This window comes from Protopterus annectens, chromosome 13.part0, assembly GCF_019279795.1.
Source record: "Protopterus annectens isolate FY-2018-M chromosome 13.part0, PAN1.0, whole genome shotgun sequence".
Lineage (NCBI taxonomy): Eukaryota > Metazoa > Chordata > Ceratodontiformes > Protopteridae > Protopterus > Protopterus annectens.
Genome location: NC_056747.1, coordinates 1063691162 through 1063714840, shown reverse-complemented (window position 1 = coordinate 1063714840; position 23679 = coordinate 1063691162). Strand labels below are relative to the sequence as shown.

The window sequence follows — 23679 nt, the reverse complement described above, 5'->3', positions numbered from 1 at the left end:
TTGTTTGCTATTTGAAACAAGTTTAATTCATTGAATGGTTGTATCTAAGTTAGTTCTGATTATTTGAATAACTTCATGCAATGGTTATTGGCTAATTACAGGAACTCTATTTCTATTTGTTTTTACTGTGTTAATATGTTATTTACTTAATTTTTCTTATTATAATTGTTGCTGCATCTTTCTTAGTAACAACCTTCAGATGGCAATGAAGGGTATTTTCCATGTTTTCCATTTATTTGGAAGGTCCCATACACTTAGATGCAAGCTCCATAAATCCACAGCTGTAAGCAAGGGTAACATCAGGCTGCAGGTGAAGGTGTTCAGGGGCGTCCTATCAGTGACCCAAGGGGCAGTATACTTAGGGTTAAGGCTTGAGCCCCCATTTACCTGCATGTTGGACAGGAATTTAGAGACAGTAATGACCAAGGTCCAGCACACTTGACAAACTTAAATCAGTATCTGGAAAGGTTCAAGCTACCCAAACCATAGTAATGCCACACATCCTTTACTTGTTGCATAATCACCCCATACCAACACAACATCTAGCTTTGAAACATATTAAGGATTTAGTAGGTGCAGCTATACTGAGAATGAAAGGCGGATGTATTTTGGCGTCCATATCCCACATTCTTATATGTTATTGTGCTGTAGGAATTCCACACATAGAAAGTTATGCTCTGGCCTTTCAACTTCGCCAGCAAATTAAAGGTTATGGGGGGGGGTATATAAGGGCCTAGAAAGGGTTGTGGAAAGGAATCAGTCTAATTCAAGTGTGATACCTACCCTGATTGATTACTGCAGATCTATTCAGATGTAATATTGGTTGGGGGCTTTTCATGGGGGGTGGAGCCCTTGGATATCATATGTCACCACTAAGAAGTTATAAAGATGATAAAGGTGGATTTAAGGGACCCTTGGCATGCTAAAGGTATTTATCATTTGAGTCAACTTCTCAATCAAGATTCTCAGATGGAATTTAAAAGTTTTTAAACCCTATGGAAGAAATTTAATCTCCCACTGTAACAATGATTTATGTGTTGTCAGCTTCAGGGAGAGTTTCGTCTGAGAGTGTATTGGGTGAATCATCAAACAATTATTTTTTCCCTAGGAGAAATGAAGGAATGTTGCAAAAGGAAGAGCTAGTCTTATATACAAGGATCTTTGAGGGGAATAAGGTTAATGCTATTAAGTGTTTAGTGTTATATTTGATGCAGCACCCTGGGGTCCCTATCAGAAGCTCAATTTTTCAGAAACTCAAAATTGAGATGGTTGGGAGGATATGATCAATTTTCCAAAAATGCAAAGCTTTTGAATGGAAATCATGGTACAGTGAGGATAAGGAAATTTACCCTTTTCCCCAATGTACTGTGATCTCAGAGTTGGTATATATAATATGCAGTGGATGTGTGGGGTGCAGGTGGGCTTGCCCCTGCAAAAACATAGAAAATGGTAGATTTGTGTTGTTTTTTGAAGTTCAATTTTTTGCCAACTCAATCATATCATCTTGAGAATATGAATTTCAAGTTTCTGAAAACTCAAGCTTCTGACACAGACCCGCACAGTGACCCCATCTAGAAAATGTGGAAAAAGGGGGATGATGATAAGAATTTGTTATCTGACTCACCTGTCTTCATGAACTGTGAAGGATGAGGAGGAATGAAAGATTTCCAGTAATTTTTCCTTGTGGTTCTCCTCTACCCATCAATTTCTCTAGAAGAATAAATATCAAAGGAAGATGCTGGCACAATGGAATTACTTCCTGATGCCGAACATTCTGCACATAATGCAGAAATGTTCAAGTGTGCAGTCAGCCATGCTGTGTGTCATCAGTGTACTGGGAGATATATGTCTCAGTGACACTGTAAAATAGCATGCTAAAAGGCTGTGTAGCTGCTCATCATATCCATCATATCTATATCATGCACTCTCTTCAGAAAGGAATACTGCCTGCTACAATGCATCCAGAACTGCATCAAGAAAAAAAATCTTCATTTGCTCCAGAAGCAAGTATGGCAGTAGATGTTAAACTTGAAGTATCCAGTGGGGCAATCACATGCTGGAGACTGTTTAGCAGCTGCATCTCCTACTAAATCAGACAATTACCAATGTAAGGAAACATGCGCTAGTATTGGGTTTTTTCAGAGAACTGTAACTGCTAGAACCAGGCATTTGGTAAATACCTTCTGAGCACTTGCATGACCAAAGTTTTGCACTATGAACTAAAATGATTTCTTACATGAAACGTCAGGCATTTCCTGTGAGCTAGAAACATGGAGATATGCCTTTAAGAACCTTTGAGATCTAGGAAAGCCACTTGGTTTACTGAAACAAGAAGGGGAGGAATGAATGAAGAGTAACATTGTGAAATTCTTTCCTTTGAGATGTTTATTCAGGTTAGACTGACAATGGGACTCCAGGTTCTACAGGAAAACCAGAGAGAGAGAGAGAGAGATCAAATTCAGGCAATTGGGAAAGACAGCATCACCTTTATCGTTCTTTTCAATAATTTAGAGAAAGTGGGTTTTGCCCTTGATACAGTAGCTCTTAGAGCCTTTCAAATCTATTGAAGCAAGGGCTTTGAATGACAAAGAAAGGGAGATAGAGAGAGAGAGAGAGAGAGACAGAGAAATTCTTGTGACATGACTTTCCAGTATTTGTTGGTTATTGGTCTAGGGAAATTAAGTTCCAGGATTCTTCAGTGAAAGCAATTTTGTTCCACCACTGAGCAGTTTCTGGGATGACAGAAAAGGAAAGAGGAATAAATGGGAAAGTATCCTTGTGTTTGCAGACCAGGGAGATTCTTTCAGTTACTTGGAATAATTATCTATTTTGAAAGCAGAGGTATATATTAAGTTGCCCTTTAAACAAAAATTTCCTCTAGACTTATCACACAGAACAATACTAGGCAAGCAATAATGTTGTCCATAGGATACCTAGACATATACATACATATTTAAGTAAACATTTTTAAAGTTCCTGCCACTCTTTCCCAGCAGTTAATAGTATTCACCTCCCAAACTGAGTAAGGCTGTATATAATCCATACCTCTCAACCATACTGAATTCCTCAGTATTTACCAGTTTTGAGGACAAAATAATGGGGTGCCATGAATTTCCGAGTGGCCCCTTTAATTCCCAATTTTTATTTTGATTATTATTTTTTTTTTGTATTACAACTTTAAATTTATGGCAGACGTCACCACGCATTACTAGCTTAAAGGGGCATACGTGATGACATCAGCTACTGGACTCGGTCACGTATTTATTTTGAATTTGGAGGGAAATAGGGAATAGAGCAGCAACAGAAGCTGAGCACAATTTAAGTTTGGTAGAGTCCACCCACATGTCTGCAGGTCAGGATGAGAAATGGGTAAAGAATGCAATATTTTTATCTTTGTACGCTAACGCTTATGAAATCTATTTGTCGGCAGTGGCATAGCATTCTATTCAGAAGAACTATGTGTGTATTTTATCACGCTAGTTAGAATGAGTAAGCAATTATCTTTATCTGCTGTAAGTCTGTAGAATGAGCAAGCTATAATCTTTAGATGCTGTAGGTCCGTATCATATCTGATATAGTTTTGCTGTGTGTGTTTTATCATGCTAGTTAGAACTAGCATGCTATTATCTTTATCTGCTGTAAGCCTGTATCTGATATAGTATAGTTTTTTCTGTATATCTGATATAGTTTTGGTATGTGTGTGTGTGTGTGTGTGTGTGTGTGTGTGTGTGTGTGTGTGTGTGTGTGTGTGTGTGTGTGTGTGTGTGTCTGTGTAAAATGCCCCACTTAAGTATAACTGCAAACCCTGTACCTTAGGTACAAGGAGTAAGAACCTGAATTCCCTACCCATTCCACCACTTGTGATTCAATACTTTTGGTCTGTTCCTCTTAAAATTTGTGGTTTTCTAGCAAATTGGTTAGAAGTGAATTCACTAAATAATGATAGCCATTTAAGTTTCAGTCTTCCTATCTTTCAGGAGATGCATGGTAACCAAAACATTTTATTCTAGCAACTTTCCAAAATTATACAAGCAATGCTTAAAATGTGTCCCTGTTTTTTTGGGCTTGTTTCCCCCCCCCCCCAATAAATTTTGGCTTTTTCCAGATTTCTTGGGCTGCAAAGTTGAGAGATATAGTTGAGTGCTGAGTGGCTTTAACAAGGAGCTAAGAGCTTCAGGGAAAGAAATGTTTACCGCTGCTTATAACAATTCTGGTGGCATTGTTAGTAGTACAGTGGGTAGTATATGTGCATTTGATGCAGAAGGCTGTGAGTTCTATTCCCACAGTATATAGATGGATTGCTGATAGTGTATTGTGTTGTACTTTTAAAGAGGGTGGATGCTGCAGTTCTGAGAATGTCCTCCTTTGAAGGAGATACCTGGTAACTAGAAACCTGTTGGCTAACTAGTGCAATGCAAAGGTTGACTGGAATTAAGTCATCATCATCACCCCTCCCTCTTTTTTTCTAATTTTCTACACGGGGTCTGCTGTTGCTTGTCAGCTTTCAACATCTCTTTCGATTCAATGCAGTTAATTTTAATTTTATAAAAGACAATTGTATTTTAGTTTTATACAAGTTCAAAGTTTGATACATGTTCAAATGTTTAAAGAAAACACTGTTCTGGTTATATTTTGTGTTTAATATTTTGTCTGTTCTTCAATTTGTGTTTGAATGTTGGTATCCCAAAACCCCATTGGAGTGGGTGGGGTTAGATAATTATATATGCAATTTTTATGTTAATTAGCGTACAGAGTTTTGGAGAGTTGTACTTACTTTTCTTGGGGCTTTGTCCAAATTTTTGATGTTTCCAGGTTGAGAGGTATGATAATAAGCCAGGTGTAAATGTGCATCTAGCCATCCAATCATCATGGTTACCATAAAGGTAGCCAAAGAAGTAATTTGCCTGGCCGGAACTGCTAACTTACTCCATACACTTGGAATACTTTGAATCAGGAATCTTTTTCATTATTATTTGTGTGTGTGTGTGTATGTGTGTGTGGGTGCACATTTAGGTCCCTCAATGTAGGTGTTTGCAGAGCACCTGTTTTTACAAAGAAGTAGGTGTTTGCAGAGCCCCTGTTTTTACAAAGAAATAGTAATTCTAGTTGGATTGAGTCTTTCATGGTTGATAAAGCAAAACATATGTCACCTCAGAGCAGCTGGTAAGCTACTGAGTCTAAGGAGAGTTATGTTAGTCTACTGGGACAGTTGAAGGATTTAAGGTCTTTAATATTCTTGATTAGAAATTTCTGGGGCCTTTCGAGCTGAGTGATGTGCTTGGATTTACACATATTCCATAAAAACAAGTGCAGGGCAAACCCCAGAAACAAACCCACATAGTGGAATCATAACATCAACATGATTTATAATAAAAGGAATGAGTTTTGACCAGAAGTTAGAAAAGTAATTCCTAGAATGCTAAAGCCCTTATCACTGAAATAAACAACTCATGAGCTTACTACAATCCACCAAAGCCAAGTCTGAGGCTAGATTATCTACCCAAGCCAAATACAATCGCAAAGCATTTTTAATTATGTCTGTAATTTCAAAAAGACAATGCAGCAATTTACCAAGCTGATTATGAACAATGTTACCTACAGTGAGGCTGAAGATATAGCGAACCCTCTGGCCAATAAATTTAGTGCTAGCTTTACCCCGCTTTCCCCTCTGTCTGTCCCTCAAGATATACTTGAAGCTGGCTCACCTCCAGATATCACACATGGACAAGTCTTAAACGTGTTATCAAAAATAAAAATACTGCATCGATGTATCCTGAAAACACCTGGATTCATCTTAAATAGCATGAAGCATGATTTAGCCACACCCCTAACAAGACCTCAATCTCAGCCTCCATACAGCTTTTGTACCAAGCAAATGGAGAACAGCTACAGTCACTCCCCTGCATAAGGCAGGACCTTCCACAGACCCAGGCAATTACAGACCCATAAGTCTCACCAGCCACATATGCAAAGGTATGGAAAGACTTATCATAGAATTAATCAATCAGCACATATGGAACTTCCAAGCACTGGACCCATCTCAGTTTGGATTTGTCAAGGGCAGGCCATGCTTATTCAACCTGACAGATTTTTTTTGAAAAGGTCACCAAAGCAATGGATGAAGGCAAAATGGTACTACCACATGCCTTGACCCGGCCAATGCTATTGACACAAATTCCTCACTCAGGCATAGTAGAAACGATAATAACCCCCTATGTCACCCACTGGAGTCCCCCAGTGTTCTGTGCTGGGACCTCTCCAGTTCACCATCTACTTTTCTAAGTAAAAGTCAATACCAAAGGGCTCTGGCTGACTATGTTTGCAGATGACTGCAAGCTAGGAGCAATCATGGAATCCCCAAATGACTTAGCCATCCTGCAGGAAGGTTTTTCCCAAATAAATAATTATTGCCCAAATCATGGATTGAAACTAAATGCCAAGCAATGAATTATTGTATCCTTTGAGAAGTCATCTATCCCTGGGATCTGCCACACTGACAATAAGCTTCTAAGAGTTGAACCAGTTGTTTGGGATTTGGAAACTTATGTGGACAGTGACCTAACTTTTAACCATAGGTTCATAGGTTCATAGGTTCATACTAGGCTATCTGCCCAAGGGCATTTATAAGCCTAGCCAGAGTTTTGTGGCTTTTGCCATCCCTTTAGTTTGGAGGATACTATGCCCATTATTTTGCTGTGCCTCTGTCAAGCAGTGACACTGAGATAATCCCTGGGGTATATCTGCAATCTCCCATCCATTGGTCAAGATTTCTCTTGAACAAAGCCAGCGAGGTGCTCTGCCTCACATGTACCGGGATTTTGTTCCACAGCATAGGCAGTCTCTGGGTGATGAATCTGTCCCTCCAGCATGTCCTATTAATAACCGTGTCAAGGTTTAAGTTTAAGTCTCCCGCCCTTGTAGTTCTGAGGGATCTAGATTTTTTGAGGTGAAGCATGTTCATCAATTCTGGGTTGGACATGGCCTTGTATGTCAGGCACAGGTCACCTCTGAGCAGACGGTAAGCGACTGAGTAGAGCTCCATACCTCTTAACCATACTGAATTCCTCACTATTTACTGGTTTTGAGGACAAAATAATGGGGTGCCACAAATTTCCGAGTGGTCTCTTTAATTCCCAATTTTTTATTTTGTTTATTCATTTATTTTTTTGTATTACAACATTAAACTTATGGCTGATGTTACCAGGCATCACCAGCCTACAGTGGCAGGCATGATGACATCAGCTACTGGACTTGGTCAGATATTTATTTTGAATTTGGAGGGAAATAGGAAATATAGAAGCAATGGAAGCTGTGCACAATGTAAATTTTGCAGAGTCCACCCAAATGTCGACAGGTCAGGATGAGCAAAGGCTAAAAAATGCAGTATTTCTATCTTTGCACACTAAAGCTTATCAATTCTATTTGTCGGCAGTGGCATAGCATTCTATTCAGAAGAACTGTGTGTGTGTTTTATCATGCTAGTCAGAATGAGCAAGCAATTATCTTTATCTGCTGTAAGTCTGTAGAACGAGCAAGCTATTATCTTTAGATGCTGTAAGTCCATATCATATCTGATAGTTTTTCTGTGTGTGTGTTTTATCACAATAGTTACAACGAGCAAGCTATTAACTTTATCTGCTGTAATCCCGTATCTGAAATAATATAGTTTTTGTTGTGTATCTGATGCAGTTTTGATGTGTTTGTGCATGTGTGTGTGTGTGTGTGTGTGTAATGCCCCAGTTAAGTATAACTGGTGGTTAATGCTACTCAGGCTCAAACCCTGTACCTTAGGTACAAGGAGCAAGAGCCTGAATTCCCTACCCATACCACAACTTGTGATTCAATACTTTCGGTCTGTTCCTCTTAAAATGTGTGGTTTTCTAGAAAATCACTGAGAACTGAATTCACTAAATAATGATAGCCATTTAAGATTCAGTCTTTCTATGTTCCAGGAATCGTATGGTAACACAAAAAAAATTATTCTAGCAACTTTCCAAGATTATACAAGTGATGTTTAAAATGTGTCCCTGGTTTTTGGGTTTTTGTCCCCCCAATAAATTTTGGCTTTTTTCCAGATGTCTTGTGCTGCAAAGTTTAGAGATATAGAGTGTCGAGTGGATTTTTACAAGGAGCTGAGAGTTTCAGGGGAAGAGAAGTTTAGTGCTGCTTATTCTAAGCCGGCGCACATTGTTAGTAGCACAACAGGTAGTATACTTGCTTTTGATGCAGAAGGCTGTGGGTTCTACTCCACCAGTATGTAGATAGATTGCTGATACTGTACTGTGTTATACTTTTAAGGGGGGTGAATGCTGCAGTCCTGGGAATGTCCTCCTTTGAAGAAGATATAGTGGAATGCAAGCTTGACTGGAATTAAGTTATCATCATCCCCCCTCCCCCTTTTTTTCTGATTTTCTACATGGGGTCTGCTGTTGCTTGTCAGCTTTCAACATCTCTCTCGATTCAACGCAGTTAATTTTAATTTTATAAAAGACAATTGTATTTTAGTTTTATACAAGTTCAAAGCTTCATACACATTCAAATGTTTAAATAAAACAGTGTTCTAGTTATATTTTCTGTTTAATATTTTGTCTGTTCTTCAATTTGGGCCTGAATGCTGGTATCTCACAATTCCAATGGAGTAGGTGGGGGGGGGGGTTACATAATTATATATGCAAATTTTATGTTAATTAGCATAAGGATTTTTGGCCAGTTGTACCGACTTTTCTTGGGACTTTGTCCAGATTATTTATGTTTCCAGGTTGAGAGGTATGCTTTTGATCAAATTGTGCCTATTGCAAGAAAGTCCTTCTATATTTCACATCTTATAAACAAAGGAACTATCATCTAGGGATGTTGTTGCCCTCCTTTGCTCTGCCTGCATTAGACCAATTATTGAACATAATGCCCCTTTGGCATGCATCTATCCAGACAAATGCAACAACTAGAATGCCCACAGAGATACCTTACTAAAAGAATACAGGGCCTAAACAACATGCCCTACATAGAATGACTAAAAGCCCTGTCACTATACTTGGTATCCTATAGATTGCTAACAGATGACCTGTGTCTGGCATACAAGGCATCCTCCGACCCATTACTGACAGATTTACTGCACATCAGCATGTCAAATGGCAACAGAAATATTCAGTCTAGGGATCCAGACCTCTTCTGCAAGATAACAGAATGGATTGATGGCATGAGAAATACTCAGCCTAGGAATCTAAACCTCTTCTGCAACATCAATAGGATGGTTTGGAAGTACAGGTACATCTTGCAGAATATACTGCTGCTGTGGAACAGACTTCCCATTCAAATAAAAGAAAGTTCATCCCTGTCCATATTCAAGCACAATTTAGATCTATGGGTGGAAAACAGAAAATTTACAACTAATGGATAGAGTCAGCTCCTAAATGCTTTATCTCATGCATGGATCCCCTCAGATTATCAATGGTATGATCCCAGTTATTCTCATTCTGGTAATATAAAATATAATTATTGACAATGGGATGAGGAAGGCTAATTTATAACCAAATGGGATAGGATGAGTACTAAAAGACAAACTGGGTTGGCATAAATGGTTTGTAAGGGCAGCTAGCCTAGTGCTTACCTATGAACCAAAGGGGCACTGTATTCTATGATTAGATTAATAAGAGATAAATACAGTGGTAGGACGACTTCTTTACATCTGCAGATATTCCCTTGGAAATGAGCCGGGCAAGGCAGAAGGATATTCTGCATATGTGTGAAACAAGATGATAGAATGAGATATGGTTGTCTACATAAACACCCAGGCCTTTTATGACTGTATTTATCTGAAGAGTAGTACCTTTTATAATGTATGAGGTGGAAACAGCTTTTTTTTTTTTTCAAATAATTTTATTAAAAAAAAAATTTAAAACAATTAATAACTTTTACAAATCAAACAAGATATTTGGAAACAGCTTTTTGATAATCACTACTGCACTGCATTTTTTTTGCATCTAGCTTGAGATCATTATTAGTACACTAGGTATGCGCATTTTCCAAATCCTTTTGGAGCAATTTAGTGTCACTGAATGAGCTCATACTAGTGCCCAGCTTACAATTATCAACAAATTTGGTCAGCCACGCTTTTATGATATTGCCAGACAGAAGTAGACCCACCACTAATACCTGAACCACGCATTTATGATATTGCCAAACAGAGGAAGACCCAGCACTAATACCTGAGGTACCTCTATAGTTAAAATTGTATGCTCATAGGGAATAGCTTTCACAACATGAGATATGATGACTATCTAGCTTGCAATCCATCAGACAATGCAGTGGTTTACATTAACTTTGACTAATTTCTCAATAATACCAGCATGGGTGATAATGTCAAAAGTCTTGGTCAGGTTGACATAAGCAACATATATGGAGTAACCACAATCCACAATCTCTGTAACTTTTTACAAAGAATCTTTCAGGGTTCATGAGACAGGACCAGTCCTTCATAAACCAAACTGATTGGGGTCTAGATCAGTTAAGTTGCTGGTGTCTGCATAAATGAGCTTTGCTATGATACTCTCCAAGGCTTCACATATAAGGCTGGTGAGGTTTGTCTGTAATTACCTAGGTCTGTATAGAGGCCACATTTTGTAATTCCCTAGGTCTGTATAGGGGCCACAGTTGTGTAGATTAGTCATGGTTGCTGTTCTCCAGGCATCAGGCACAAACTCTGTAGACCGGCTGAGGCCGAACTAATTGAGTTGAGGTCTGTATACTGCATACTTGGCACAAATAAGAATGCAGCCTGGCATGTTGTCTGCTTTATTGGAAGCATTATGTTTAGCCTTTGGCAGGGATTCTAAGAAGTATTCCAGTGTGATTTCAGAGGAAATTAATTTCTCAGGAATATTGGGAGTGGCAATGTGAGTAGGTGGGGTAAAGTTAATACTAAACTTGTCTGCTGGTATATTGGCTATATCCTTGGGATCTTTATGTGTGATAAAGTTAATACTAAACTTGTCTGCTGGTATATTGGGTATATCCTTGGGATCTTTATGTGTGATATTATTAAGACTGTGCTCAGTGCATTGTTAAAAATTAGTCCTTAACTTACAGACATAACCGAAGAAAAATGTGTAGTTTCCCTTGGTACTAATCTTAAGCTTGTACTCTGCTTTACGTTTTCTTAGGACTAATTCATTGAGGGTGTCCATCAGTGTAGCCCTGAGATACATGGATAGGGATTTATTATAACTTTTCATTGTTTTCCTTATTTCGATAAATGCTTTATCAATATGTGAGTTCCACAACAAGCTCATTCCTGAATTTACCATTATATTAAGAATAAATTGGTACTGAAATTTCTAGGCAGCCATGTAGGTGCTAATACAAGTTAGGAATAATGTACCATCCCTCTCATTTGGGTCATTTTGCACTGGAATGTTGGGAATTTTGTGCGGGTCTTCTACAAGCTGAAGTAGGTTTGCCCTGTATAAGTCCCTAAAGATTGTTTAATTTGGCAGTGGAGTGGACCACTGGACCTGACACAGAAAATTAATGACTTACTGTTAGATTTAACTGGTGTTGAAGAGATATGGTGGGATACAGGCAGGGGCTAGTTTGGTAAAGGCCAGACATGGATAGTATAGCCTCTTGTCAGTTGTTTTACAGTTTATGCTAGTATATTGGTGTTAACAATATCTAGAAATTTTGGAGTGTAACACACTTTTAGAGATCTAAGTATGCCAATAAATGCTTGGGTTGTTGAAATCCCCTATCAAGAAAGCATTTGGTTTGATATTTAACTCTTCAATAGTGTTAAAGTAATTTCCATGATCTTTCTGGGGAGATTGACTGAAATCTCTAATTAGCAATAAAATAATAGTTGGATTTATTAAGGATGATTTGGATGTCCAGGAGATTCAGGTTAGGGTTATTTTTAATTTGATGCGAGATGATTGTGTTTCTGACATATCTAGATACTCCCCAACAGTTAGCCAAGGGCCTGAAGGTTTGATATGCACTAAACCTGTCATTACACAAAATATATTGCTCAATAACTGGAGAAACATGAATGTGTCCCATTGGCAGGAGGGTCTTAAATTCTGGCATCTTTCTATTTAGACCCCTTCCATTTAATAGTGCCACCATGATGTCCAAATATGAGTGTTAGTTTGCTATACAGAAGTGTCCTGTAGTTGACTCTGCCTACAAAAGGGACTATGGGAGCAACACGTTTTAGTCAGTAAGCACAAACCCTGGTATGAGAAGTGTAAGCCATTCCTGTGAAACAGGAAATCTCTTCTGCCATATCGTCCTAGGTTGACACATACTGAATTCCCTTAGGATGAAACCAACTACTTATCCAATTGTTAAAGCTAGTAATGTTGTCCTGGTATCCAGGTCTTGGAATACAGACACCTGAAGCAACTGGAAAGACCCCAAAAGTACCTCACCAAGAGGATCAAGGGACTCAAACAGATGCCCTACGCAGTTAGGCTAAAGAAACTCCATCTCTACTCAGTTGCTTACTGCCTACTCAGAGGCAATCTGTGCCTGACGTATAAAGCCATGTCCAAACCAGAATTAATGGACAAGCTCCACTTCAGGAAATCCAAATCCCTTAGAGCTACATGCTCCAGGGACTTAAACCTCAGCACAGAAATAAATAGGACATGCTGGAGGGACAGATTCATATCCCAGAGGCTCCCCTCACTCTGGAACAAAATACCAATCCATGTTAGGCAGAGCCCCTCAATGACCCTCTTCAAGAGAAATCTTGACGAGTGGATGGGAGATCGTAGGTTTACCCCTGGGATCTCTTCTGTGTCCCTACTAGACAGAGGCACAGTAAACTAACCTTAAAAGGGCTATCTTCTGTGACCAACTATACAGAGGCACAGTCAACTAATCTAAAAGGGTGGCGAAAGCCAAACACACTCTGGCTAGGCTTATAAATGCCCTAGGGCAGATAGCCTAGTATCAACCTATGAACCTATGAACATGCCTTTATTTTCTAATTCCTGAATAAGCAAATTATTAGAGGGTGAAAAGGGAAAGGAAGATGTGCTTATGGTAAACAAATTATGAAACTTATTGATGTGAATGCACCTATGTAACTGTGTAAAGTAATTAATCTTAAGTGGATACATAACTATATTATGAGAAGAAATCCAAAGAGTAATGTGGACAGGTGGTAGTTATCTATACTGCTACAGTGGCATCTTCCTCAGAGATTTGCTATGCTGAGTCTACTCACTTAACTTTAACGTATTACTTCAGGAGAGAGACACTGTGGCAGGTAATTCATAATATTTTGGTAGAATCCTAAGCAGTGATATGAAACCCAGGGTGGTATATTGATGCAGTCTTCTCCACAGCATATTCTTGACCAAAACTCTTCTATTTCCTGATTATGCTTTGTCTAGTTTGCAATACTTAGTAAAAGTGTGGGGAGGAGACAACATATCAGCTTCTTAGATAAAACAAGCTATGGCATTAATGATGTAGGCTACAGATAGTGTTGTAGTCTAGTAAAGTGAGCCTAGAGAGGACTGTCCAGTGTTATTATAGTCATCATTACAAAAGGTAATGCAAATGGCCAATCACTTTGGTAAGGTTTGTTTGGTGATAAGCAGACCTTGTTTATTATTCATGAACAAAACAAAGCTGATCAGATTTTCTGAAAAAGCAAGTCTTCCAGGAACAGAGCTGATCAGGTTTTCTGAAAAGGCAAATCTTCCAGAAATAGTATTCTATCTATGAACATCTAGAGTATGTTAAGTGGATTTATATCATCAAATATCAGATCATGAGAATCTAAAATAACAAATAAACAAAAATAAATAAATAAATAAAAATAATCAGCCACACAAAAGCCTGGCCACCTCAAACACCAAAATGTAAACCTTCAAACACTAATTAAAGACTAATACGAAACCCATACAAAAATCCTGTCTCACCCACATACAACCCAATATACACCTACACTCACCACAAGAGTCAATGATCGTGTTTTCTAACACAAGTTCAGTCAGCATTTTTCTATTCAACATAGTTGACTCCTCTCTGCACCTATGATCTAATGAAAATATAAGATTTCCCACCACATACATTAAGAGGTATTGATCTAGTTTTCATACTGGGGTGGATGAATGGTACCAAATTACACAAAACTATTAGCAATTACTAGGCATACATAAAATATCACTGCTTAAGGAAGGGGATCTGCATATCAGTGAGTGCCATTCTAGAATTATCCTAGCAGATGTCATTGATAATAGGAAGGGAATTTTCCTTAAAGCTTCAAAATCTCCTGATTAAAAGAGAGTCAAAATTTATTTCCTTAACATAATTTCCTTCCAGAAAAAAGATAAACTGACTTACTTAGAAATCTTAGAAAACTACAGTTTGCTCGAATGCTATTAAGCTAGCCTGGCATTTGCCCACTGCTGTACTTGGGTACACAAATTGACAGTTCCATGAGAAAAACAAAAGAAATAACAAAACAGGAGAAAAAGGGCTACAGTTACATACATTATGCTACAGTGATCTACCATTCTACATAAGAGTTACTACCACAACAAACATTTTTAATAGTTTATATAAATCTCACATACATTTCTCTGTATATTGCAACGCTTGTGATATCAGGGCTGTAATGATTAACTTTGTTGATTAGTCAATACATGATTAATCTAAACTAAAATGTCCAACTTCTTTGGAGAATGCAGTCAAAAACAATGGCAATAAAAAAGTTTTACAGCACACAAAACATTTTTTTCAGGGAGCAACCCCTCCACACCCTTCCATGGAGGTGACAAGCCCCAAACCTATCATCTAGATATAACTCCTCTAAGGCCACACAAACTCAAAGAAGAGGAAGAAGGCTTTATATAAAACTAATTAAAATTCAACTTCTTCCTTTTGTCTGATTCCATAATGCAGCTAATGCATTCCCTTAGGCATTCCTGATACAGTGAAATGACAACTGCAGGAAACCCGTGACCTTCTGTTTTCACATTTCGAGACTCACTGCCCTGGGATGTAGTAAAACTGAGATTTCCCATGCTGTCATCTAATTGTTTCTGTTGATACTTCCAGACTACTTCATACATGAGCTTACATGAATGTTATAAGCATCCACTAACTATTTCACAACATAGAGCTTAGTTAAAGAGTAATCTATCAAGATAAATATCTAACTGTTTGTTATTCCTTAAATGGCTTTTTCCCCTCTGTCTACCAGCCATCAGTCTTCATACAATTCATCAGCCCATTTGTTCCCTTTTGGATGAGAGATGATTGTAAAAGGCCAGCATCCAAGCAGTCAACAAGGTTCTTCTCTGTGTGACCCTAATGCCTTTACTGGTGGCTGATGTGCATGGCACACATGTGTAAGGGACTGCAATGTCTTTATTTGTAAGTGTTTACATTCCAGAATATGTCCCTCTCTGCTGCATTAATGAAGCTTTGCAGTGCCATGCGCATGTGTCCAGCCAATGTGCTGTATGCCATGCACATCATCACCAGTAGATCCCTACATTGCAGTGGACTGGATTGCCTCTCTCCCCCAGACTGGGCAAGCTAATGTTAGCTGCTCACTCCCCACCTGGCTCCTCTGTAAATGATCTCAGGTCATCTGAGACATAGATGGGGTTTCATCCATTTATGACACACAGTATGGCGACTCACTATGTGTTCCTCATTGTACTTTTCTGTACACTGACTCTAAAAAGTCCTTCGGCACTCTCAGTATATTGGATCATAGCTGACACCAGAGACTTGGACACAATTCCTAATCCCCTAACTCTTTTAAGATTTGTTATCCTGCTTTGTATTCCCACATCCAACCATCCCTCTCAACTGTCCAGAATTTCATAGAGTGTCAAGATTCTTGCCTCTTATTTTCTGTATGTTCCTCATAAAACTTGTGTTTTTCTGTCAAATCACTGAGAACTGAAGTAATTAAATAATGACAGATATAAGTGATACCCCAACCCCATGTGCAAAAATGGGAAAAAGGGTTTGTGGATGGATGGATTTGAATTTCAGACCTCATATCCTTCAGAAAATCCATACTAATGCAAAACATGTTATTCTAGCGGCTTTCTAAGTTTATAAAGGCAATATTTAAAACCTGTCCCTGATTTCAAGCCTTTGTCCCCCATTAGATTTGAGAATTCTTGCATGAAAAGGCTAAGAGGTTTGCACCAATGTATATACTGGCTTATTTATGCATTGCAAATAGTAATATGGAATGGAACAAGGATAAGTAGGTTATTTTATATTGATATTTCTAGCAAACTGATAAATGCTTTTCTTTTAGAACTGCATATACAAAACTGATGGGTTTAAGCTCAAAATGACCATTGTAACACTATGTTCTCTTTTAAAACAGTATTAAAGTTTTGGGAAGGACTAAAAGAAATACATGACATGAAGTAAAATATTTTATCCATTGATTCATTCATTGTCCAATTATTCAATCATCTCTTTCATGCCTACATCAACTATTACGCACATTCCATTTGACAACAATCGCTTCATAAGACATAACAACATTGTTCTGAACTCACTTCCTTACCCAAATTATTTTCCAATTAACGACAAGCAACATATAAAATGATATGTTGGGAGAAATAAAATATACTAATATGTCTTTGTGAGAGGATACACCAAAAAGGAGATAATAAGAACTGTCACTTGTTATGATTATGTTCACATTTGCCTTCATATTTTCATAATTGCATTAGCTACATGTTTCTGAATTGCACAGTGTGAAAAGTATAGTGATAGAAAATACACTGCTACTGTCCATGTAGACTACACTACACAGGAAAGGAAACTAGGTGTTAGTCATTGTGGAGAAATGCAATATTTCAGTACTAATACCAGCATTGTCAAAAGCAAGGGACTTACAGACCGTTTATATTACCTGAAGAATTACATGGCAGTGGAAAAAACTATAAGTGATACTTACATTGTAAGGACTATAGCTTAAGGAATATATATCATTTATACTGATTATTCAAATCAATATAATTTTCAAACTTCTGGAGATATTTGAAAACGCTAGCACCCATAATAGAATTGTTTGTCATTATATGAAAGCTCTAGTTATGTTGAACATAATATTGATAATAATATGAGTCTACTTTAAATGGCTTTTAAAATATAAAATGTTTGTGTTGAAAATTTAGAGAAAAAATGTAAATCTGGATTTGTTTTGCATTACTTTGATGGTATTGAAAACATTGACTGTATTTACTGCATCTTTCTGAAAAAAAGGATCTTGCTTCTTCTTCTTCTTCTTCTTCTTCTTCTTCTTCTTTCGGCTGCTCTCATCAGGGGTCGCCACAGCAGATCAACTGTTTCCATTTCTTCCTGTCCTCTGCATCTTGCTCTGTCACACCAACCACCTGCATGTCCTCTCTCACCACATCCATAAACCTTATCTTAGACCTTCCTCTTTTCATGTTACCTGGCAGCTTCATCCTTAGCATCTTTTTCCCAGTATACTCTGCATCCCTCTTCAGCACATGTCCAAACCAATGTAATCTTGCCTCTCTGACTTTGTCTCCAAATCTTCCAACCTGGGCTGACCCTCTAATATACTTATTCCTAATCCTGTGCATCCTCGTCACACCCAGTGCAAATGTTAACATCTTCACCTCTGCCACGTCAAGCTCTGACTCCTGCCTTTTTGTCAGTGCCACTGTCTCCAACCCATATAACATAGCTGGTCTCACTACCCTCTTGTAGACCTTCCCTTTCACTCTTACTGGTACTCGTCTATCACAAATCACTCCTGACACTCTTCTCCACTCACTCCATTCTGTCTGTACTCTCTTCTTCACCTCTCTTCCATACTCACCATTACTCTGAACTGTTGATCCCAAGTATTTAAACTCATCCACCTTCGCCACCTTTACTCCCTGCATCCTCACCATTCCTCTATCCTCCCTCTCATTCACACACATAATTCTGTCTTACTCCTTTTGACCTTCATTCCTCTTCTCTCTACAGCATATCTCCACCTCTCCAGGGTCTCCTCCACCTGTTCCCTACTCTCACTACAGATCACAATGTCATCTGCAAACATCATAGTCCATGGGGACTTCTGTCTGATCTCGTCTGTCAACCTGTCCATCACCATTACAAATAAGAAAGGGCTCAGAGCTGATCCTTAATGTAATCCCACCTCCACTTTAAATGCATCCGTCACTCCCACCGCAGACCTCACCGCTGTCACACTACCCTCGTACATATCCTGTACCACTCTTACATACTTCTCTGACACTCCCAACTTCCTCATACAATGCCAGAACTCCTCTCTAGGCACCCTGTCATATGCTTTCTCTAAATCTACAAAGACAAAATGTAACTCCTTCTGATCTTCTCTGTACTTCTCCATCAACACTCTCAAAGCAAACATCGCATCTGTAGTGCTCTTTCCTGGCATGAAACCATACTGCTGATCACTAATCATCACCTCCCTTCTTAACCTAGCTTCCACTACTCTTTCCCATAACTTCATGCTGTGACTGATCAATTTAATCCCTCTGTAGTTACTACAGCTCTGCACATCACCCTTATTCTTAAAAAATCAGTACCAAAACACTTTTTCTCCATTCCTCAGGCATCCTCTCACTTTCCAAGATTTCATTAAACAATCTAGTTAAAAACTCCACTGCCATTTCACCTAAACACCTCCCTGCTTCCACAGGTATGTCATCTGGACAAACAGCCTTTCCGTTCTTCATCCTCTTCATAGCTATCCTTACTTCCTCCTTGCTAATCCACTGCACTTCATGATTCACTATCCACACATCATCCAACCTTCTCTCCCTCTCATTCTCTTCATTCATCACCCCCTCAAAGTACTCTTTCCATCTGCTCAACACACTCTCCTCGCTTGTGAGTACGTTTCCCCTCATTATCCTTTATCACCCTTACCTGCTGCACATCTTTACTAGCTCGGTCCCTCTGTCTAGCCAGTCGGTACAGGTCCTTTTCTCCCTCCTTAGTGTCCAACCTTTTATACAACTCGTCATACACCGTATCCTTAGCCTTCACCACCTCTCTCTTTGCCATGCACCTCATCTCCTTATACTCTTGTCTACTTTCTTCATCTCTCTGACAATCCCACTTCTTCTTCAACAACCTCTTTCTCTGTATACTAGGATCTTGCTAAAGGCCATTAATAGTTTTTCAGTAGCATTTACTGTTGCAAATATTTACATTTGTCTGTCTTTTCCTTTTTAACTTGAGTTTTCAGCTAAAGGTCAGGAATATAGATGAATATTTCTTAGCCAGTAGCCTTGAAAGAGTTAATCCAATTCAGGGTCACAGTGGCAACACAGACTATTCTGGTGATCAGTGCGTATAAACAACAAAACGTACCCCAGCTAGGACACCGATCTATCTCAGGATGCATATACCCACTCAAATATGGTACACACATCTATAATCACTATATAAGTATGCAAATTCATTTGCAGTACATCTTTGGGATCTAGAAGGAAACTAGAGCACCCGGCAAAAACCTAAAATTTCACAGGAAAGACATGAAAACTCAACATGAAAGGCACTGCAGTCGAGCAATTAACTAGGTAATATTAGCAAAAATAAGCAATATGCCACTTATAAAGAAAGATGCTTTTGTTAAACCTAAAAAAATCCCATACCAAGTGATAAACAATTCCTAACCTTACCAGGTGATGTAGATCAGAATTTCTTTTTTTTTTATCTTGTCCCTATACTCTACTCTAAAACATTTTTTCTTTGGTCCATCCTCCACTGACCATTCATTCATCCTCACAGCCTCCCCAATGATCCTCTCATCTCCCCTTGGTGAGAGCCCTTGGGTGGGAGGAGGGTGGTGATGATTGGATAAACCAGGAGTAGGACCATCATTTATGTAAAGGAATGTGTATTTTGTGCTTTATGCCCTCTCCCTTCACTGCACATGACAGGAACACACTCTAATGGTTGGTATGCAATGGGTTTTGTGATGGCCATCTTTTCTCTGTATATGATATAACCAAAGCCCTACTCACTTGTAAGCTGCACCTCAGTATAAGCCCTAAACACAATCAGTACTCAGTCACTGGACGACTGAATCAGCACATTCACCCCACACCCTTCTCCTTGACAGAGGTGAAGAGGCTACACCCCTTATACCTGTTTCATTCTACCTAACTCTTGCAGTGTCGGGGCTTGTAATTGATACCAGCCACTATGCTCTTTTCCTGTGTGCTAAAATATAGAAGATTATGATCAGCTCTCGGAGTATTGCAGTGTTATTATGTTTTCAAGACCTGGATGCTAAGAAATTCACCTCAAGTGTGAAGCTTGAGAGGTGAATCTTGGAATCCACATAAGAAACACATAAAAAAGGGTTATGATTGGAGGCATTATCATAATTGTTTGTAATGTATGGAGTTTTACCAGCTCTACTTTACTACCACTTACAGAAAAAATGTGAAAAGCACTCTGCAGGCTTTGAAAGGCAGTGAAGTACTTAGTTAGGGTTATCAAACAGACAGCAGCACATCCTCACATTATTTGCTTAAGAATTCTGAAGGGAATGAATAATGAAAATTAGGGATATTTCTTAAATATTCCTCTAATTCACTTAAACAGTTAATTGAGCATCGGGTTTTGTATCAATATGCATTTTTCTGAACAGTAAGATGTATAAAACTAATTGTTTTTGCCCTGCGTAGATGTTAATATCTGTCTGTGTCATAATGCCCTGGGTAGACATGAGCTTGCTAATGCCTGGTCATCCAGCAATTTTCTAATACCTGACTGGCTGACATTAACAAGAAAATCATTTCCTTTAGGGAACTCCCCAACCACCCCCTACATAAACTCATAGCCCATTACATGAAGCATATGAAGCATATGCATATGGTAAATGGTGAAAATGCTGAATACGATGTCAAGCCGCTCAAAAGATATGACATCCCCCACAATTAATTTTATTTTGTATGATACTGTTGTATTACAGCTGATCAAATTTGGCTGTGTGTGAATCCAATTTCATTCACAAAAAAAGCATCAAAGTTGTAGACAAACACAATTTTAAGAAATGTTAATTTTTCTATGAGAAAAAGCTCCCCATGCACTCCAAGGAGTGGCTGACCACATCCCCAACATTAAGTCTCAATTCTCTGCAACCTGGAGGAACTAAGCGGTCTTCTTATGATGTGAACACTGCCACTGACGTGTTTTCAACCAAGTGTACTTAAAGAATTTTAAATATTTAGCCATTTACCTATTGCTGGCCTATCATAATAGCAGCCTGCACGCTGGCTGAAACATTTATTTACATGATATAGGATCATCTATATGATGTATGAAATATTTGCTTATCATGCTAAAGAATGCTATCTTGTTTTTGTTGTTCAAAACTGTTATACCTTTAACACTTTAATTAGGCTTTTATTTGAATATCTCATTTTCTGTCACAGAATTCTTGACACAGAGACTCATTAACAAACCATACAATGCAGTTTTAGATATGCTTACTTTGATTTGAAGATGCTAGGATTGGCAGTTACCAGGTCAGTCTTGTTTCCAACATCTGCTTTATATTTTGCTGAAATTCCAGGTAGATTGCAACTATATTTAAGAGAAAATACAACAAAATTAAAAATATAGTATAGATTATTTTGGTAAATAAAATATTGTCACATACCATATTATGTGACACACCTTCCAATCAGCACTGTTGCAAGGGATCTAGACACTCATGCTGATAATTCCTTATCATTTATTTGCCCATCATGTTTCCACAGTAATTTGGAAAGCTTTTATCTTGCTCAAATAATATCCAAAGCATTTCCACAAAATTAAACAAGTCTTAATTCTTCTTTGCCCATATCTCATCAGACCCATTATTGATACAATGCTTTTGACATGTATTTGTATAAACATATCACTCAACCTAAGAAACCTCTGAGATTCATAAATGAAAAGTTCAGTGGCATCAAAGAATCTTAGTTATCTAGACAGACTGGCAGCCCTCTACTTTTATTTTCTCTCTTAGAGACTCCTCCATGAAGATCTATGTTTAGCCTTTTGAACCAGGAAGGATCCAGCTCTCTTTTAACCTCTTATTCCATTTCAGAACAAATGGTACCCCAGTTATAAAGTTAAAGGAACTAAACCTTCATCAACAGATAAGCAAGATGCATTAGTTTGATATGTTATCAACAAACCATGCAATGCAATTTTAGATATGCTTACTTTGATTTGAAGATGCTGGGATTGGCTGTTACCAGGTCAGTCTTGTTTCCATGGACTATGATGTTTGCAGATGACATTGTGATCTGTAGTGAGAGTAGGGAACAGGTGGAGGAGACCCTGGAGAGATGGATATATGCTCTAGAGAGAAGAGGAATGAAGGTTAGCAGGACTAAGACAGAATATGTGTGTGCGAATGAGAAGGAGGATAGAGGAATGGTGAGGATACAAGGAGTAGAGGTGGAAAAGGTGAATGGGTTTAAATATTTTGGATCAACAATTCAGAGTAATGGTGAGTGTGGAAGAGAGATGAAGAAGAAACTACAGGCAGGATGGAGTGGGTGGAGAAGAGTGTCAGGAGTGATTTGTGACAAACGAGTACCAGTAAGAGTGAAAGGGAAGGTCTACAAGAGGGTAGTGAGTCCAGCTATGTTATATGGGTTGGAGACAGTGGCATTGATAAAAATGCAGGAGTTAGAGCTAGATGTGGCAGAGTTAAAGATGTTAAGATTTGCACTGGGTGTGATGAGGGTGGACAGGATTAGGAATAAGAATACTGGAGGGTCAGCACAGGTTAGAAGGTTTGGAGACAAAGCCAGAGAGGCAAGATTACAATGGTTTGGACATGTGCTGAGGAGGGATGCTGAGTATATTGGGAAAAAGATGCTAAGGATGAAGCTACCAGGTAACAGGAAAAGAGGGAGGCCTAAGATAAGGTTTATGGATGTGGGGAGAGAGGACATGCAGGTGGTTAGTGTGACAGAGCAAGATGCAGAGGACAGGAAGAAATAGAAACAGATGATCCGCTGTGGTGACACCTAATGGGAACAGCCGAAAGAAGATGATGATGATTAGTTTGATATGTACATAGCCCAACATATCTCTCAACTCTGGATAACACTTCTACTACATGTCAATTAGAGTAGTGCCTTCCTACCTTCAAGGTAACCTTAGATGACTGGGTGGGAAGTCATCATTTTTTTTCCTGGCCTACCTTTCCTTGCCCTCCTTGAAGCTGAGGGGAACATTTTAATGTTTTCCTTTTGTGGCTAGGATTGTAAAGGTCTACAGACTGATTGCCCAGTACTTACCCATGAACCTACTGACATTAAAAAAGTTGCAGTCAATCAAAAACAATCTCAAAATAGCTTTCAAAAACAAACTGCAGACGTACGTGTGGTGTGCTTCTTTTAATTTTTGCTCCTAAGTCAATGCATTAATTGTATTTTTTCACTTATGTTCATTACTGTACCTATAATGCTGATTCTGAGTCAGATGAGATAGTTTAGCAATCATCTCAGAATTCTGGGAGCTAGATTGCCCTGCAATAATTATACAATAGTTTGTATAATCTTTATGCTGTGATCAATTTACTGATGCATTTTTGCCTTAGACAAAGCCATTCTTACTGAATGAGAAAATTGCCTGTCAAACACAGAGCAAAACTAGTTACTT

General features: G+C 38.5%; 1 protein-coding gene across 2 annotated transcripts in view; it reads right to left on the bottom strand.

The window, feature by feature from the left end:
* Nucleotides 1–23679, bottom strand: part of LOC122788120 (alpha-2,8-sialyltransferase 8F-like) — a 719095-nt gene that overhangs the window by 93820 nt on the left and 601596 nt on the right. For both annotated transcript variants that reach the window (XM_044055059.1, XM_044055060.1), the window contains one exon: nucleotides 21508–21600. In XM_044055059.1, coding sequence (XP_043910994.1) covers nucleotides 21508–21600 — 93 coding nt within the window. The remainder of the gene's footprint in view (nucleotides 1–21507; nucleotides 21601–23679) is intronic.